Here is an 18,823-nt window from a genome sequence, read left to right as displayed (position 1 = left end):
GAAGGCGAGTCTCCTGGGACCCGGGTCCGGGGTGGGTGCGGGGGACTCTGTTGATATGGGGGTGGGGGGTGGCAGCAATTAAGCTACTGAAGAAACAGGAAAGCTTTAAGTTAAAGGAACAGCCTTTGTTGGGAAAGCATGGAGGAAATGATTCAGCATTTTTGTTCCTCCCCTAGTCGGCTTGCTCTAAGACAAAGGCTGAGTTAAATCTGCTATATGAGCAGAGAGGAGAGCTGGTCTGGTGGTAGCCAGCATGACTTGTCCCCTTAGCTAAGCAGGGCCTGCCCTGGTTTGCAATTCAATGGGAGACTAGAAGTGCGAGCACTGCAAGATAATTCCCTCGGGATGGAGCCGCTCTGGGAAGAGCAGAAGGTTCAAATTTCCCTCCCTGGCAGCATCTCCAAGATAGGGCTGAGAGAGGTTCCTGCCGGCAACCTTGGAGAAGCTGCTGCCAGTCTGTGAAGATAATACTGAGCAAGATAGACCAAAGATCTGACTCAGTATATGGCAGCTCCCTATGTTCTGTTGCAGACAGAGCCCGCAACGGAGGTTTAAGCTGCAGGGACGTGGTTGGACCATACATTAAATGCAGAGTTTCGGGGGAGGAAGTGGAAGAGGCCAAGGAGACCCCACTGAAGGGAAAAGGTGCCTGGCTCAGACTTACATTGGTGAAGAAGAAGAGGACCCCCGTGAAGAGGGTGATAATCTCCCCAGCTAGGCGCAGGTAGTCGGTCGTGGTGGTGTATGGGTAGGGGGGCTGGAGTGGGAAGAGAGAGACAGAGTGCTAAGAGGCCACTGCATGGAGGACCCCCCACGGCCCAGTTGGTGCTCCCCCAAAACCAAGCATGCAAGGGACAAACCCCGAGTAAGAGGGCCAGAACGCCCACACTCATCAACCCAAAATCTGCCATCTTCTTGTAACCAGAGATGTGTCACAACCAAGTACTGGTTGAAATAGCCGCCCCTGTTTGTCCCAATCACCTGGTAGCTTGAGATAGACTGCCCTGGAAAATGGAGGTTCCAATATTACCCTTTATTTATTTTCTCCTCCCCCCCCAAAAAAAAAATCTCCATCATCAAAATGTTGCTCAGGGCAACTTAAAGAAAAGGGAGACATGCAAAATAAAATAAAATTCAGCCAGCAATTAAAACCACGTAAAGGTCAATTCAGACACAAGACAGCCATCACAACAGTTAAAGGCCTGCTGGAATAGGAGCAAGGGGTCCGGGGAGATGGGGGTCTTCTCTAGGGAGGGAGTGCCAGCGCTTCATCGCCAGGGCTGCTTCGCTTTCCTACACATCTATCAGCTCCTTAATCAATCGCATGTTGAACCCTGGCCTTCCTTCAACCAGCTCAGGGTGATGTACACACACATTTTACCCTCAACAAGCACCATGCAAGGAAGGCTGAGAGTTTAGGAGAGTTCACAGTCATCCAGGGGGCATCATGAATTTGAATCCAAGTCTCCCCCTGGTGACAGTAAAACACTAGGGACTGCATCTTGTGTCAGGGAGTTCTGCAGGCTAACCAGGATTTGCATGAAGCTGCCTTTCCTTCTGCCTGCCTTAAAGCCTCATCTTCGACAGACCACACCCAAGAACTTGTATTTGGAGAAACAGAAAGTCCCCCCCCCCTTACTTTCCTCCCGATGGCTCCACCAGACTTGAGAGGCAGACTATAAACGAAACAAGAGATCAGGCCAGAGGCAGGACTCACAATGCCCTGCAGGGGGCGGTAGTAGGCCACCAGGGTGAAGATGACCATGGCACAGAGGTAGGAGACCACGCTGATGTAGAAGGAGACCGCGCCGAATTTCCGCCACTTGTCCCGCAGCAGCTCGTTAATGGGCTCCACGGCCAGCATCTCGTGGCGGTTCTGGGAGGAGCGGGAGGGAGCGCCATGAACGGAACGAGCGAGGCCTCCCACCCCACCCCACCGCGGCCAAAGGCCCCCACGGTCCGCGGCCACCAGGCACCCGCCGCCACGTCCTTGAAGCGCCCACCTCGATTTTGCTGTTGTACACCAGGATCTCCAGGACGGAGACCTCTTCGCCACAAGTGTCCAGGGAGGAAAGGTCGTAGAGGGAGGAGTAGACGGGGCCATAGGCCCAGTCCTTGAACTTGCGGGAGAGGTGCCGGGCGTCCTCGTCCTTGATCTCCCGGCGGATGATGTGCTGGAAGATCTGCAGGGGCGGAAGGTGGGAAGCTGCCGTATCCGGAGTCAGGCGCTGGGTGCCTCTGGCTCAGGACTGTCTGCCCTGGCCGGCAGCCGCTCTGGGTTCCGGGCTCGGGGGTCTTGCCCGGCTCTCCCTGGAGGACCGGTCTGCATGCAAGCCGCTGAGCTGGGGTGGGGCGTAGGGGTCTTTTTGAGGGGGCCCCTGCCTCTCTTCCCTTCGTTCAAGCTCTGACTGAATATCCCTGGAGTCCACAGAAAGACGAGCAATCCGTTTTCGCCATGGGGGGGCGGGGCAGAAGACAGGTGAGGTGGGCCGGAACAGGACAGACACAGCTGCGGGTTAAAGGGTCTTAGGAAAGGACCCCCTCCCCTCCTCCCTGTGACTCTGGGGGAGCGCCTGCCCGTCAGAGCAGACCATACGGAGCCAACTCCATCCACGGGAGAGAGCGAGTGGGATCCCACCAGGTGCCACCAGGTGGAGCCCTTTTCTACATCGAAAGCCCACATGGATGATCTCCTCCCCCCAATCTTCTCCCCAGGAGATGGCTCCCTCACCCTGCCATTTTACCATCACAACAACCCAGCGAGGTAGGTTAGGCTGAGAGAGTGCTGGGCCCAAGGCTATGCAGTCAGCTTTATGACGAAGGGGGGATTTGAACACAGCTCCTAGTGGCTCTAGGCCAAGGTTTTATCCAAGGAATGATACTGGTCCGCGTGTCCGCAATGCCCTTCCTTCTCCAAAACTTCCCAAGCAAGCATTTCTGAGGGCAGACGCTTAGGCGGCAAAGACTTGTCATAGAACTAGCAGCTAAGATTTCCCGAGCAATCCCATTAGATGCCATGGGGAACCTTTGCATTTTCTTCTTCTTCAAAGACCCTTAAGACTCACCTGTTTTCTCAGGCTTTTAGTTAATTCAAGTACTTGTCTTAAATGATAAAACTGTTTTGATCGTTTTATTCTGCTTTACATTTGCTGTATTTTAGATTATGTACACCGCCCAGGGATACACTTCAGGCGGTATACAAACAGGATCAAACAAACAAACAAACATGCCTCCTGGCAAGCTTTCCTTTCCTTTGTCTCCCATGTGTTGACTTGAGATTGCAAGCTCCTCAGGGCAAAGATCTATCTCCTCATTCTTTATAAAGTATCCCTCTCTTTTATATGAACAAATCCAGCACAATGGGGGTACTCCCCACCCAAAGGGAGGGGCTCATCCTGGCCTGCAGTTCCGTTTCCTTCCTCCTCCATCAACCTTGTGTTTGATTTCAGACTGCAAGCTCCTCGGGGCAGAGACCTACCTCCTTTACACAGGGTCACTATATTGTAAGAACAATGCGGACACAATGGGGCACTCCCCAGCGCAAAGGACTCAGCTGTGGGTCCTCGGGGCCACGGGACGGGCTGGGTCACCCAGCACTGCCCCCCCGACTCACCCCAATCTTGCCCGTCTTGGCAGCCATCATCAGCGGCGAGAGGCCGTCGTTGTTGAGCAGGGCCTCCAGGCTGGTGTCGGGGAAGAGCTTGGCGCTCTTGATGAGGAGGAGGTCGTACATCTTGGTGACGAACTTGGTGTTCTCGCGGGTGTTGTCGGCGATGGCCACCAGCGCGTGGAGCACCGTGTTGCCGCGGGAGTCCTGCCGCCGGAGGTCAGCCTGCTTGTGGGCGTTCTCCGTCAGGTAGTGCACGATGTGGGGCTGGTTGGTGCAGGCCGCCAGGGACAGGGGCAGCTCACCTGGGCAGGGAGGGGGCCAGAAAGCGGGCACGCCGGTCACTGGCAGGCTGCGTGGCAAGGCGTGGCGTGCCCGGCCAGACCCCCACCCTCTCCTGCACGGGGGGGGCCCACTGGAGCATCCCCCCACCCCCGAATTTGGTCCGATCTAGCACATGCCTCCAGTGCCTGCTCACGGGGGGGGGGCAATAGGAAGAAGATCAGCAGGAGGGGATTGCCCAGGGCAGCAGCCTCCTTGCCACAGGCGCTCCGCTCCGCCTCACCGAAGTAGAAGTAGCCGCCCTCATCTTTGGGCTGGAAGAAGCGGCCCCGAGCCTGCGCGTGGACGTCGGCCCCCTTCTCCACCAGCAGCTCCACGTAGTGCTTGCACCGCCGCTCAATGGCGATATGCAGCGCGGTCTGTCCTGCACGGGCACAAACCCGCGCCGCCGGTGAGGCCTCCGCCCGCCTGCCACCCTTCCCCTCCTGTCTCCGCCACACACAGCGGCCGCGAGGAAACCGGGGCCCACCACGCAGCTGGAACCTTGGGCGGCGCATTCAGCCCAGTGGACATCACTCCGTTAAACAGAAGCTCAAGGTTCTAGACCACAAGGCCAGGAAGTTGGAGAGGGGGCCCATCTCAGGGGCTGCGGCCTCCCTGCCTCGCTTAGCTGCGCACCTGGCCAGCAGAAGCCAAACCGAGGGACAGAAGGGAAGCGCAAACACAGCCGCCGCCGCCCCCTCCCCGGGTGGGGACTCTGGCAGCCAGGACCCCCCAAGTCGTCTCAATGCCGACACCCCCGGAGCGAGCCCAGAGGCCTCCCCGTCGCCAGTACCTCGGTAGTAGACGTCCCGGAAGGGCGAGTTGATGAATTCCCGCATGTTGCCCGTCTTCTCGGCGATGTCCAGCAGGAGCGGGATGGTGTCGTTCCGGCCACTGCTGAGGTTCAGCAGAGCCTTGGGGAGGCAGGTCTTGCCGGTGGAGGGCTCTGGGCGGGGGGGGAGGAGAGGGAGGGGCAGAGTGGCGGAGCTTCTGCTTGGCAGGCAGCAGGAGGTTCCATCGTCCCCTCCCTGGCCGCAGCATCCCCAAGAGGGGGCTGAGAGGGAGACTCCTGCCTGCCGCCTGGGAGAAGCCGCCGCTGCCAGTCTGTGCAGACGATACTGAGCTGGAGGGACCCAGGCTCCGGCTTGGGACAAGGCAGCGCCCCGCACTCCAGCTGCAACCCTCCCAGTCAGTTCCTGCCCACTCCCCCATGCCCCACACGCACCCCCCCCCCAGAGTAGCCCAGCACCCACCTCGAAACTCTTCGTCTGTCAGGCGCTTCTTGTGGGTCAGCAGGAAAGGGAGGAGTCCGTCCAGGTCAGCCGTGGAGCCCCGGGAGACGACGTCAAAGAGGATGGGCCGGTTGAACACCTTGAGGATGGGGGGCGGGCTGGGGGCGGGACCCTTGGTGCTGGGCCGCTTCTTACTGGGGGGGGGAGGAGAAGGCGGCTAAGAAGACCTCCGAGGACTCAGAGAGGCAACAGCCCCAGAGGAGACCATGGAACATGGGAAGCTGCCATCTACGGAGTCAGACCCTTGACCCATCTAGCTCAGGATTGTCTACCCAGACTGGCAGCGGCTTCTCCAAGGTTGCAGGCAGGCAGGAGTCTTCATCAGCCCTGTCTTGGGGATGCTGCCAGGGATCGAACCTGGGACCACTTCTGCATGCCAAGCAGAGACTCTGCCCCATGCTACGGCTGCATCCCCTCGGGGGAAGATCTTCCTGCCATCAGTGCTCACATGTAGTCACCTCCCAGATCTTCCCCTTAAGGGATGGGGCTGTAGCTCAGTCAAAGAGCACCCGCCAGTGTGCATGTGCATACAGAAGGTTCCCTCCCTGGCAGCATCTCCAGATAGGGCTGGGAGAGACGCCTGCCTGCAACCTGGGAGAAGCCGCTGCCAATCTGGGTAGACAATCCTGAGCTGCATGGACCGAGGGTCTGACTCGGCATGAAGCAGCAGCTTCCTGTGTTCCACCCAGAGAACCTGGATCAATTCAGTGAGGGGGGCCCCCCTCCGAGCCCAAGGAGGGTCGCTGGCAAGTGTCCCCCCCCCAACTCACTCCAAGACCTTCTTGCGCCTCCGTTTGTTGTCCGTCGGGTGATGGCGGTACGTGCCGTAGTCAAAGAGCGAGTCCATGGGGGCCTTCTTGGGAGCGGGCACCACCGACGACTCGTAGATGGTGGATTCCAGCAGGTCCATGGGGTTCGGGACGCCCTTCCGGAAGGCCCCGTGGAACTTCATCCGCAGGTTCTGCTTGCCGTCCCCGGACCCTGGTGGGCTCCGCACGGCCTCGGCCGGCGGGGAGCCCTCCTCGTTCTCAAACAGGTTGGCCAGGGAGGAGAGAGGGAAGGCGTCGTTCTGCGGCGAAGCGTCATCGCCCGGGATCTCGCCGGCCTGCGGCGTCTCCTCGGCGTCTGCCATGGCGCTCGGGGCGAGGGGTCGCGGCTAGTCTGGTGGAGAGAAAGGGGACCGGGCATGAGATCAGTGGGGGGGGGTCTTACTCATAAGGAGACCGGCAGGGGCTGGAGACACACCAGCCTGGGCCTAAGAGTGCTTCAGACACTTCAGGACTAGCGGCTGCTCTTGGCTGGCTAGGGAGAATCCCTCTGCACGTTCTCAGACGCCCCCTTTCATGCCGGGTCTTTCCATTCCATTTTCATGTCACGCCTCCAAGGGCTGCTACAGATCTGCACCAGAGAGGCCCGTCGCGTGGTGGTGAAGGGGGATCATCGGGGCATGCCTAGGTCAAGGGCGACCCAGCCTTGCTCGTTCTACTCCTGACGTGGCTTTCACCACCAGCCGAGGGGAGACGTGTCGAGGTAGGTTTCCTTGGGATGTTTCACCGCAGCCACCAAGACGCTTTGTCCACCTCCCCCGCCCCCCCCCGCCCCACGTCAAAGGGGCAGGAAAGGGCTGAGACGTGAAACCGAACAGCAACAGCCCCACCGAAGCCCTTGCTCTGGTTAGGAGGATTCAGCCCGTCGTCGCAACGTGTATCTGAGCAAACCTCTCCAGCAGCCCCGAGAGCAACCACTCCGCAGAGGGGTCCCCCGCCCCCCCCCGTGCCTTCAACGCGGGGGAGACGGAGAGGGCTGAGCTGCTGCTGCTGCCGCCTCAAGGAGCCTGCCAGGAGGTCTGTCCCTTCTCTCTCCCCAGCCAGAAGGACTAGAGCCTTGCCATCAAAACGGGAGGGAGGAGACGGGAGGGAAACGCAGCGAAATGTGCCTCCGGCGGCCCTCCCAGGACTGCAGACCCACGACGCAGATTCAGGACTCAAACACCACCCACCTCTGCTGGACGGGGGGGGGGGGGGCGCCTGCCTCCTCCTCCCCGGCTGATGTGCCCAGGTCTCCTCAGAGGCAGGAGATGATCCGCTGGTCTCCTTGGGGAGAGGGTCGAGGGGACGAGTGCGGGGGGGGGGGGGGCTCCTGGCCACACCGGCTGGCTTGAGGGGCTTCCCGACTGCCCGCCCGGGAGCCGCCTCCACCCTGCAGCGGCACAGAGCGCCTTTGAGAGGCCGGTGCGCCTGGCCCCCAGCCCACCCCACGCCCAGATGTGGTGACTTCAGGCCCAGACGCCGCCAGCCAGCCAGCGGGGCCAGGAACAAGCCCGGCTTTCATGCCTCCGAGGAGCACCAGGTGGGCCCCACCCAAAGGCTGGCCCTCCCAGGGCAGACCGGGCCAGAGGAGGAACAGCCTGAGCCGTGGGCCCAAACACTGCAGCCCCACAGTTTGGGGGCAAGGGACGTGGCTCTCTTGCAAGGCAGTCGGTTTAACCAGTTCCCTGCTCTGCAGGCAACAGCAAAGCCCTTGAGCCATTTCAGATTTGCTGGAAGTGGAAGGAGGGACATTATCGAAAGTTCATCGGCCTTCTTTGGTGCCGCTTTCATGTCCTTTTTGAACAAAGGCTCCGATAATGAAATAAAGAGAGACCAATCATTGCCCTGCCTTCCAGGGTCCTTGCAAGGGCTACTGAGATCATAATGGGAGCGGCTTTCAAGTGCTGGGCATCACTATGGTGAATCCAATCCCTTCTTCGAAAGAGAGGGCTGGCTGTGGTTACTTAGTGGCAGAGGGATAGCACTTTGCATATGCTTAAAAGACATGCTTTGTTTTAATTACAGAAAACAAGCGGCACCAGACGCTACAAGCCAATAAACCAGCAAAAGCACGTTTAACAGACATATTGTTTGTGCTTATTGTGTATCTGGTGTGATGTCAGCTAGTGAATTTTTACCATTGCTTACTTTCATATAATATATCACATGTATTACCGTATTCCTCTGAATAGAAGATGACTCTGAATTTACCCTTAAAAAATTAAAGGTTATACCTATATCTATACCCAAAGAAGAGGACCCCGAATATAAGACAGCGTCGCAATTTCTAACATCAAAGAACATGCAAAACAACTTGATCCTGGACTCAGATAAACAAGGTCCTGACACTGTTCTGGGGCGGATCTTTTTTGCTTTTGCTAGTTTATTGGTTTTTTTATGACTGCATTGCATGTTCTGGTCTGAGCCTTTGGTATTACAAGCAGGTCTGGGACCCTCTCTGGAGTTCTTCTCAACACAAAAAGCACAATTGTGCCCTTCTAGGACACAATTCCAGCAATTCAGGTCTCAGCTGAGCAGCAAAAAGGGTTAAAAAATAGAGAGAGAGATAATTTGCAGCAGAACTCGGCTGAAGAATCTAGGCAGCAGCTGGATGCAAATGATTGCAAGCCATCCCCGCCAGGACAGAAACCGGGCCATTGCAGACCCACAAGCTACTAACTCCAGGAAACCCTGTCATTTTGTACCTGGCAACAGCCTTGTTGGACAAGCGGCTGTGTGGGCCCGGACAGTGTGTTGGCTCTGGAGCCTCTAATCAGAGAGGAGGGCAGGACCAGAGCCTGCTGGCTTCCTCGGAAGGAGCTCAGCACTCCCCGGCTCCCAGGAACAGAGGACGGTGACTTATACGGAGTCAGGCCCTTGGTCTATCTAGCTCAGTATTGCCAGCACAGACTGGCAGCGGCTTCTCCAAGGTTGCAGGCAGGAGTCTCTCTCAGCCCCGTCTGGAGATGCTGCCAGGGAGGGAATCTGCTGCTCTTTCTTCCCAGAGCGGCCCCATCCCCTAAAGGGAATACCTTGCAAAGCTCACACGTGTGGTCTCCCATTCAAATGCAAGCCAGGGCAGGCCCTGCTTAGTAAAGGGGGCTAATTCATGCTTGCTGCCACAAGACCAGCTGCCTCTCCTGGGCTGTTGGACAGCTGCAGAGAAGGGGAGAATTTTGGAAGTTGCCCCTTTTCCTCCCAGAACACTGCAGCTGTGGGGGAAACTCGTGAGGCTCGGCCTCGGCCGGCTGCATTTCGGCACAGGGTTGTACAAAAGCTGTCCAGTTTTTCCGTTTAAAGCATGAGGTTTCTAAACCTCGTTTTGCAAACATTCCCGTGGCTGAGTGCAGACCCCGCTTAATCACCCCGTGAAAACTTGGATCTACCTCACAGGGTTGTTGGGCTAAAACGCCGCCCTGCCCTCCTAGACAAAGACCACTCTTAACGATTCCAGAACGGTGCTTCCGTGCATTGGCCACTAGATGCCCTTTTGGTGCTCACAAGCCAGGCGTGAAGGAAACGGCCACCCTAGCACTGACCCCCAGCTTCTGGAACTCATGGATAGACTGCCTCTGCGCATGGATGCTCTATTACGCTAACCTGATTCACAGTTGCTGATAGCTGGACTTAAAAGAGAATTCGTTTATCCACAGCTAAGCATGCCTATAGGCAGCTCTTGAACATGACAGCAATTATGGACCCATGAGGCCCAGAGACAGATGCTGCTGCCTCTTACTGAGTCAAACCCTTGCTCCATCTAGTTCAGGACTGCCTGCACTGACCAGCAGCAGCTCCCCAGGATTCTAAATGGGTCTTTCCCAGCCCGACCCAAAGATGCTGCCAGCAAGGGAAGGTGGCCACCTTCATTCTCTGATCATGGGCTTCCCAGACACATCTAGCTAGCCCCCTGTCAGATGATAAGAGAGGTCTATTTAAGGGAGAGCAGGGCTGTCTGTCTCCTGATTGTAGTCAGCTAAGATGCCTCTGTGGATGCTCACAAGTAGGAAGGCGACAAACCTGCCCATCACCTGATACGCGGAGGTAGACTGCCTCTGAACACAGAGGCTCCATTTATCCAGAATGATTGCTGGCTGGAAAAGCAGGATACAAAATGCAACCAGCAACAGCCCAAAGGTGTCACGGAGACGCCCAGCAGTGAGCTCAGCCTGGACAGAGACAGAGGCCAGCTTGTTCCCTGGTCCCTTTGCCCGTTGGCCGGCTGGCAAGAGCCACAGGGAGGATGCCAGGGCCGTGCGCCACCCACTGGCCACACTCCCATCTGCCGTTCCGACACACCTGAAATGACGAGTCGCTTCCCTTCCCCGCAGCGTTTGGCCAGGCTTGACTGGAAGGGGCAGGGACAAAGTTGCTCTGGACACGGCCGCTGGCCAATACCTCCTGAGTAGCAACCAGAGACCAACTCTCTCTCTCTCTCTCCCTGCATTAATAAGAATAATATTTGCTACTTGCCGAAAGCCTAAGAACATTAGGTGCTCTCCCACCCAAGCCAGAGGACAGGCCCTCCTCAAGGAGTTTCAACACCGCTTCACTGATACGTACAGTCAGACGAGTAAATCAGGAACATAGGAACACAGGAAGCTGCCATATACTGAGTCAGACCATTGGTCTATCAAGCTCAGCATTGTCTTCACAGACTGGTAGCGGCTTCTCTGAGGTTGCAGGCAGGAATCTCTTTCAGCTTTATCTTGGAGATGCTGCCAGGGAGGGAACTGGGAACCTTCTGCTCTTCCCAGAGTGGCGGCTCCATCCCCGGAGGGGAATCTCTTCCAGTGCTCACACTTCGAGTCTCCCATTTGTATGCAACCAGGGCAGACCCTGCTCAGCTAAGGGGACAAGGCATGCTGGCTCCCACCACACCAGCTGTCCTCAAATCTAGAGGAAACAAAAAACGAGTTTGCAGAACCATCTCCGGAAGCCAACATGCCTTCCATCTATGTCTTGGCCACCATCGCTAAACTAACTCGGATTAGTGTAGCTTCCAAACTGGCAAGTCCAAGCAGAGCTTACACCCCCCAATTAGCAGAAGCCCAATCCACCAGGAACTTCTCCTGCACTAAACAGGAGCCATCCGAGAACAGCACCCTAAGGAATCCTGTTCTGCACTACCTGTCCAAAAATGGCACAGGCATGTGCACACAAGGGGAGGTCTCTGATCTTGCAGTAGCCAGCATGAATGGTCCCCGTGGCAAGGCAAGGTTTGGTTGCCAACCGGTGGTCCTCCAGAGGTTGCGGAGTACAACCCCAGCCCCAGTAAACTGAAGCTGGGGAGGATGGGAGTTGTAGTGCAGCCACACCTGCAGTGCCACAGGTTGGGGCCAGAGTCCCCTCTAAGGCATGCACGCGCGCAGAAAACATCTTGATGTCTGCTCAGTTCACGTCAGATCCTGCTCAGGTTGGATCAGGAAGGCCCCGCTCCGAGAGAGCCGCTGCCAGTCAGTGCAGACGGTCCTGAGCCCGATGGGCCAAGGGTCTGACTCAGGAGAAGGCGGCTTCGTGTGTCCCTGCGGCGAGATCCTGGCAAGCAGCCACTTCTCGGCCTCCGTGCAGGGATGTACAATGCCCGGGACGGCCCTTCCTTCTGCCTCACAAAGGCAGGAGGGTGGGCCACAGACACCGCCGCCCGCTTGCCCGAGTCACGCCCCCCCACCCCGTCCCTAAGGGGAGCAGCGCTTTGTGCCTTCACCCAGGGGACGGGGCCCCCACCCAGCAGCCCCCGCACGGTGTCTCCCGGGCTGTCCTGCCAGCGGCACTTCCCAGAACTCCAAGCGGGCATCATGGAAGGCTTTGCACAGCGGCCCATTGGGGGGCCAGGAGGGTGGCCTTCTTGCCTGCCCCCGAAGTTTCCTTATCGGGGCTTTGGCTTCCCCAGACTCTCCCTGCAGAGGCCAGGCGGCCCCCCAGCCCACCATTCCTGGAGCCCGGCCAGGCTGGAAATAGACAGAGGCCGCCTCTCTGCGGAGGCTGGAGACTGGGTCCCAGCCCAGGGCTCCCTCTGCCTGCCTCTGATGTGGTCCCCTGCGGCTTTCCCTGGCCGGGGCCTCCGCCCAGCCGGGCAGACCAGACGGAGGGAGTCGCCTCCACTCGGGCCATTCTCTCGGCAGCGGCGGCTTCCGACAGGCACACGGGGCGGAGGCAGCTCCGCTGCAAATAGCAGAGCACCCTGCGGTCTCCCCACACAAGCGCCTCTCCACCCCACACGCTCTCCCCACCAAGGGGCTGGCAGGCCGCTGGGCAGGCAGAACGTGCTGAAGGTCTGGATGCTTTCAGTCCCGGCTGCACAATCTCAGTGACTCTCCAGCGGTTACTGGACTACAACTCCCGTCATCCTGGACAACTGGCCACTGGGGATGATGGGAGTTGTAGTCCAACAGCCCCTGGAGGGCCGGAGTTGCGCAACCCGAAGATCAAAGTTTTGATGTTTTAGAACTTTGGCCACGAAGGAAACCAGAAGCAACGATGGGACGAGGGCCAAGTCTCAGGTACTTTTCTTTAGCCCAGCCCAAGACTTTTAGGCAGTCAGCATTTGAAACATCCCAAATCCTTCCTGCTATACAACATGGGCCCCGAACCACTGGGAAATTTTCCCTAGTGAATAGTGCCCCAGATCTGCCTGCCGTTGGAAAGGCTCCCAAAACTTTCCGTTGCTGGCATTCCAGAGAGAGAGAGAGAGAAATAACATATCATTAAAGAATTAAAGGCCAGCATCTTTTCATGCTGCTTCATACCAAAAGCTTGAATGCCGCTCATTTCAAAGCTGACTGGTCTCTAATTAATGTAAAAAAATACTTTGCACTGACATCGTTACAAGAATACATTATATATATGCATCCGATACGGTGTAAAGAACTCTATCGATGCACAACATTCCTGTTTTTCAAGACTAGCCAGAGATGCTCTTTGGCCATACGTGATCTTCATAATTGTCACAACAGCAAAGGAGGCTGGCCTCATCACCTCCAAATCGCAGCCGGGCAGCCAAGAGAAGAGCGGTCTCTCGAAGGCCACCTCTGCGTCCGCGGGCAAGACAGGCTCCCCGGCCCAGGCACTCCCCCGTGGCCATTCCGAGGTGATGCCGCCGCCGTTTAGAGGGGACGCCTATCCAAACAGGGTCTGGGGTTTCGCACCCGCACCCTTGCCAAACAGGCAGGGGCGAGCGAGGAGGAGTTGGAGCAGCAGCAGCAGCAGTGGGGTGACCCAAGGCCCACGGCACCAGCCCGCTCCGGAGGGGCCAGGCGATTGGTGCTTTGCCCCGGCTGGGCGAGGTGACGTGGGAGAGGCCAAGCCAGGCTGGCTCTTGTTTCCGGCCTCTCCCCCACCGGGCTGCTGCCGCCCGCCCTGCCCAGCCTGTTTTCTTAAGCAGTTTGTAGAATTTCACAGCTCGCGGGGGGGGGGGTGAGAGCGAGCCAAGAGCCCACACAGAGGTGCGCTCTGTTCCCCCGACCCTGGACAGCAGCGGGGAGAGCCAGGCACACACACGCGGGATGCTGGCCAGACCGCTGCAGGCCGCGACTCCAACGGGGCGAAAAGGGTCGCCGGGCTGGCTCAGGACTCCGAGGGGGGAAGCGGCTGCGAGAAAGGCCCGGCTTCTGCCCTCCCCTCTGCAATGGGGCATCCGGTCACTCCCGACGCAGAGCAGGAGGGGGTCCCGGCCCCACCTCCTCTCTGCAAGAGTCTCTGGCCTGGCCTGGCCTCCAGTCGGCTTCTCGTGGGACGGCTCGTTCCCCGGGCCAAGGGGTGCAGCCAGCTCCTTCCGTGGCACCTCCCCCCCCGAGGCAGAGATGGAGCAGAATCTGCTGCTCTCCAAGCGGGTGCCCAGCAGGGAGCTGAATGAGTCCCGGTTCTGCAGAACGGCAGAAAAAACGCCAGCCCAGAATGGCGATGGAGGGGGAGCAGGAGCACCACTCTTCTAAGTTATAACAGGGGTTCCCAGAGGTGGTTGACTACAAGTCCCATCAACCCCCCGCCAAAGCCCACTGCAGCGGGGGATGTTGGGCGTTGTAGCCAGCAACCTCTGGGAATCCTTGCTGCAGGGCAAACAAAAGAAAGGCATGCCTCCAGCCCTGAACTAGCCAGGGGCCCATTTCTTCTCAAGTCAGGAGGCCAGCCAGAGCCCAAGACATTAAGTGGCCCCATCCCTTGAGCAGGGTTCGCACCTGTCACTTTTTTCTAATGCTCAAAGGACTTCATACACATCATCTCAGAAATGCTTACAACAGCCTTGTAAAGTAGGCCAGTGTTACCTTCATACTGGTGGCTGTGCTGAGATCTGCAGTAAGGAGGTCCTGCAAACAGCTGGCACTCTTAACCACAGAGCCACAATCAAGGGGCAAGGAGTTACACAGATCTGGATGCTTCGAATTTTCCAACTCGGGGCTGGAAAAGTATTTCAAATGACCTAAGAACCAGAATTAATCCTCTGGACGATGGTAGTCCTGCCTCTTTTTCATGCAGAAGCCACTTGGGTGTCAGACAATTCATCCACCCTGCTCTGTGCCACCAACACTGACTGTCAGCAGCTTCGAGACCTCAAGCAGAGAAGGGCCTTCCCCGGACCTGCAGCCCCAAATCCTTCCACTGGAGACGCCAGAGTTTGGACCCAAGACCCTCTGTGTGCAAAGCAGTTTCTTTACCACCGTTGTGTGTTTCCAGAGATTATTTCCAGAGGGGAAGAAGTACCATGTGCAACAGCCCTTGCTGGATTATCAATCAATCAATCAATCAGTTTAGCCATAGCCATAACAAAAACAATTGATTCGCCAGATTATTGTGGCAGGGGACTTCATAGGCAGCTGTCTGCATCACGCAGGGAAAAGAGACTCAGCCACACTGGAGAAGAGGGCAATTTAGAAGATAAGAGGGAGACAGAACTGCCCACCCCAGTCAAATGAGAGAGTGGACTAATCACAGTGCCTTAAGCCTTACTCGAACCCTGAGGGGTGCAATAAAATGGGTGAGCAAACCCAAGTCGCCGCATCCCTTCTCAAAATTCCCCTTGAAGCCGAGAGCAGAGAATCAGCACGGCCTCATGGACATTGCTGCAGAGCCGGGTTCAAGTCCGGAAGGCCCTTCTGGATGCTCGAGGCAAAGCTGCCGGAGTCTGGGGCTTCCTCTCTCCTGGCCTCAGTCGCGCCTCTATCTGTACAATGGGCACCCCTGTGCCCTGCCTCCCAGGGCTGTTGTGAAGGGTAATCGCTTAAATCTAGTTTTCAGCACAGGATTCCAGAGAGAGGGAGTGCCAAGGAAAACGGGACTGTCCCCCCGGGACCCGGATATTTGGTTTTTTTGAACATCCAGCTTGTTATCCCTGAAGGACACATTCATTCCCAGAAGCCGTTAATAGGTGACACTTTCGGGAACTTCTCCAACTTGGAGAAAAACGACAGCATGCTACACTCTGGGCCCCTTTCTAGCAAGCTCAAACGCGCCAGCCTGTCTGAAAATACTGCAAAAACGCACCAGGATGGAGGCTCTCCGTGTTACGCAAGTGTTGCTTTGGACGCTCAAACCAGAAAGGGAGCTGCAGATGGGCGACATGCTCCGAATTCCCCGAGTGGCCGCTACGAATGAGCAGCAATCACAGAACACAAGGCTGTCCACAGGGCCCAGGCCTGCTCCTGGCTTCTGAGCACGATGTCCCAGCAAAAACCGAGCTGGGAAGAGGCGGGGAGTGAGGGTCTGCGCGGGAGGAGCTGGGGAGGGTGGCTTTTCTTCCTGCCTTGCTTAGGCTCAGTGGAAGGTCCCAGGTTCAACCCCCGGCAGCATCTCCCGGCAGGGCAAGGAATGATCCCTGCAATAGCTGCTGCCAGTACTGAGATCATCAACCCCGCCCCCCCCCGACACACACACCTGTAGTTTGCTCACACACACATTTGAAAGCCAGGAGTGCACACAACTCCCAAAGTGGGGTAGGGACATCCCCAGTTTTTGGCCGTGTGAGCAGCCTATTATTAGCTGTAGCTTTCAAAAGTGTGGCAAACGCTTCACGAGGGCATGATTTGAGCAATCTGCCCAAGAACCTTGCAAGGTGGGCCAGAATGATCGACTGCCGAAGGGGAGGCAGAAAAAGCATCGCCCCTGAGTGAGTTTACCACAGAGGCGGGATTCAAACGCGGGACTCCCCAATTCCTTGATTGCCGTCTTCGCTGTGGTGCCGCCCGTGGGAAGCACCATCAAAACAAGAGCCAGAAAGAAGACTGGAACTCGGCTCCCCCAAGAGCAACTGAGCGGCCTCCTTCTCCGCTTCTTGAGAGTCGTTCAGCAGGAGTGCTGGATCGCACCCGAGGCGCAGAGCATGCCAAATGCGTGGAGCAATTCTGCAGGCACAAGAGCCACCGTACCTGACCAGGCACACCCAGCCACTAACACCCCCCACCCCAAGCAGCCCCCTGTCCTTCCCAAAGGGGCCCCAGAAAGGCCTGGGGTGCTTACCTGAAGGGCAGGCGTCCGACCCCATCCACGGCGCTGGTGGAGACTTCACAGGGAGCGGCGGGGAAGTGCTTTGTGGGCTCTCACCGGCTCTGCCTCAGTTTCCGCAGGTCCAGAGGCCCATCCCGGAGGGCCTCCCTCGTGGGGGAAGCCAAACCCTGGCCCCCCTCAGCCAGACTTCTCCTGCCACTGCTGCTGGATTAAGGAGACTCCAGACCCGCTTCCCAGGACGGCATCGGCATCGGAGGCAGGAAGCGGAGGGGAGCCGAGAGCAATCTGGCTGGCAGGCACGGCTGGGTCCTCACCAACCGCACACCACGTCAACTGCTCCGCCTGCAGACAGGAGAACCATTTGCAACGCTGGAAACTCCCGAGCGCTCAGCACCACTTCTGCCTCTGCAGAGGAGACGTTCCGGGACGCCTCTCCGGCCTCCACCCACACCTGGTATGTCCTGGAGGATCAGATCCGTTTCGGGGGGTGGGGGTGGGGCAGCTCGGGGGACTCTATGAAGTGGGACCCTCCCTCCCTCCCAAGCTCCACACCTTGATTTGATCCCTGCCAGCTCCCCTACGATCCTCCCTCGCTGGCAAATATTAAGCCAAGTTGCCTCACGGCAAAAAGCATATTCTGGAACCTGTGTGCAACTCAGCCCTCATGAGGAACAGAGACACCCAAATGTCCCAAATGGCAAAAAGCTCGGATCTGTGCTTTTACAAAGGGGTGTAGGCAGCTGCCTTCTACTGAGTCAGACCCCTGGTCCATCGCGCTCAGTATCGCCTACTCTGACTGGCAGCATCTCTCCAGGGTTACAGGCTATTGCTCTCTCCCAGCCCTACCCGGAGATGCTGCCAAGGAATGAACCTGGGACCTTCCGCAAGCAAAGCCGAGGATCTGCCACACCGAGCAATGGCCCATCTCCATGCTTTTGAATTAAAAGCACGCAGGAACTTTTTGTCAAAAATTGCAACACCAGAGACTGAACTTTTGAGGGACATTTTTAAAAAGATCTTGTGCACACTTCCTCAAAAGCAAATCCTGACTGGGTTCAGTGGGTTACACTCCCAAGTAAAAACACCTTTCCTGTTGTTTTTTAAACACATGCAAGAGTCACGGTTTTTTAAAACCAATCAAGTATTTGAGGTCCCAAGATTCTGGAGGGGCAAACTGGCCTCAAAAATGCTTTGACATACACACACACATCGGGGTCTCAGCTCTTTGCGGCCAGAAAAAAGTTTTTTAGCACTTCAAAAGGGGAGAGGCACCCGGACAGGCACCCTTTGAGGATGCTGGAGATGGCAGGTGAGATGCAGCACAATCTTTCATGCGGCTCTATGAGCTCTGCTGGATCCAAGCAAAGTGGGCCCCTCTTTTATTCAGGGGTAGGCTGCTGCTGAACATGGGTGGTCCATCCTTAGCTGCCCCAAGAAGGGCTCTGCTGCTGCATCAAGCCAAAGCGGGTCTTGCCAGTCCAGCTCTCTCCCCAGGGCCTGGTGGTATTCCCACCCAGGTACACTGCCTCTAACCATGGAGGCTTCCTCCTCCGGCTCTCATGCCCGGGAGCTGGTAACAAGCCTCCCCGCCGGTGCCTCACGCCCTCTCTCCAAGCCGCCCAAGCTGGCGGTGGTGGCCCTGGCCCTGTCTTGTGGCCGCGAGCTCCCCAGGCGAATGCCTCGCCTGCTGGGAAGCGGCTTCCTCGGCAGGGAGCCGCCGCCCGAGGCCTCCCTCCCGCCGCCACGTGCAGAGACCCCCTCCCGGGGCGGGGGCTGCCGGGCGGATTGGGACCCCTCCCCGCTCAAGCGGACATTTGTTTGGCCGCCGCCCGCCCGAGGAGAGGCAGCCCGGGCCGGCAGCACTCCCGAGCCAAGCTTACCTGGAGAGCCGCCTCCCTCCTCCGCGCTCGGCGGCTGACCTTCCGCCCGCGACAGCCGGCGCCGCCCCCGGCCCGACCCCCTGGCCAGAGGCGCCTGCTGCTCCTGCCCTCCCACGTGAGCGGCGGGGGGGGGGGGGCGCCGGACGCCTGGGTCCCCCCCAGGGCGCAGCCTCCTCCGCCCGTCGAGGGAGCCCTGCCCCCTCCGGGGTGGGCGCCCCCCCTCCGCCGCGGGGCTGGGAGGCCAGGAGGACCCCGCGGCGGCTCGGCTGCCTCCTCCGCCGCAGCCCAGGACTCTCCCGCTCGCCGTATGTTTCGGGGGCGGGGGGGGGGCAGTGTGGCTTGAGGGCGAGAATCTGCAAGCAGGGGAGCTTACACAGGACTCCTCAGCAGGAGCAGGTCCTCCTTGCCCTTTTAGACAAAAACTCCCCGGTTGCGAAAGGCGCGACGACCCTCTTCTTCGGCCTGCTGCCCGGC

At 58.1% G+C, this 18,823-nt stretch overlaps 1 protein-coding gene across 3 annotated transcripts in view; it reads right to left on the bottom strand.

The window, feature by feature from the left end:
• Positions 1-18,823, bottom strand: part of TRPV4 (transient receptor potential cation channel subfamily V member 4) — a 24,796-nt gene extending 5,973 nt beyond the window's left edge. The window contains exons 1-10 of one of the 3 annotated variants that reach the window (XM_053280343.1): positions 18,723-18,823; positions 16,482-16,811; positions 5,994-6,384; positions 5,185-5,357; positions 4,725-4,877; positions 4,173-4,313; positions 3,614-3,912; positions 2,004-2,183; positions 1,718-1,876; positions 665-757 (exon numbers count right to left, since the gene is read on the bottom strand). In XM_053280343.1, coding sequence (XP_053136318.1) covers positions 665-757; positions 1,718-1,876; positions 2,004-2,183; positions 3,614-3,912; positions 4,173-4,313; positions 4,725-4,877; positions 5,185-5,357; positions 5,994-6,355 — 1,560 coding nt within the window. In that variant the 5' untranslated portion in view covers positions 6,356-6,384; positions 16,482-16,811; positions 18,723-18,823. Of the gene's footprint in view, positions 1-664; positions 758-1,717; positions 1,877-2,003; positions 2,184-3,613; positions 3,913-4,172; positions 4,314-4,724; positions 4,878-5,184; positions 5,358-5,993; positions 6,385-16,481; positions 16,812-18,349; positions 18,449-18,722 lie in introns of those variants that run through there. The other 2 variants (XM_053280342.1, XM_053280344.1) reach the window with 2 other exon arrangements.

This window comes from Hemicordylus capensis, chromosome 15, assembly GCF_027244095.1.
Source record: "Hemicordylus capensis ecotype Gifberg chromosome 15, rHemCap1.1.pri, whole genome shotgun sequence".
Taxonomy (NCBI): Eukaryota; Metazoa; Chordata; class Lepidosauria; order Squamata; family Cordylidae; genus Hemicordylus; species Hemicordylus capensis.
This window is presented reverse-complemented; position numbering and strand designations above follow the sequence as displayed.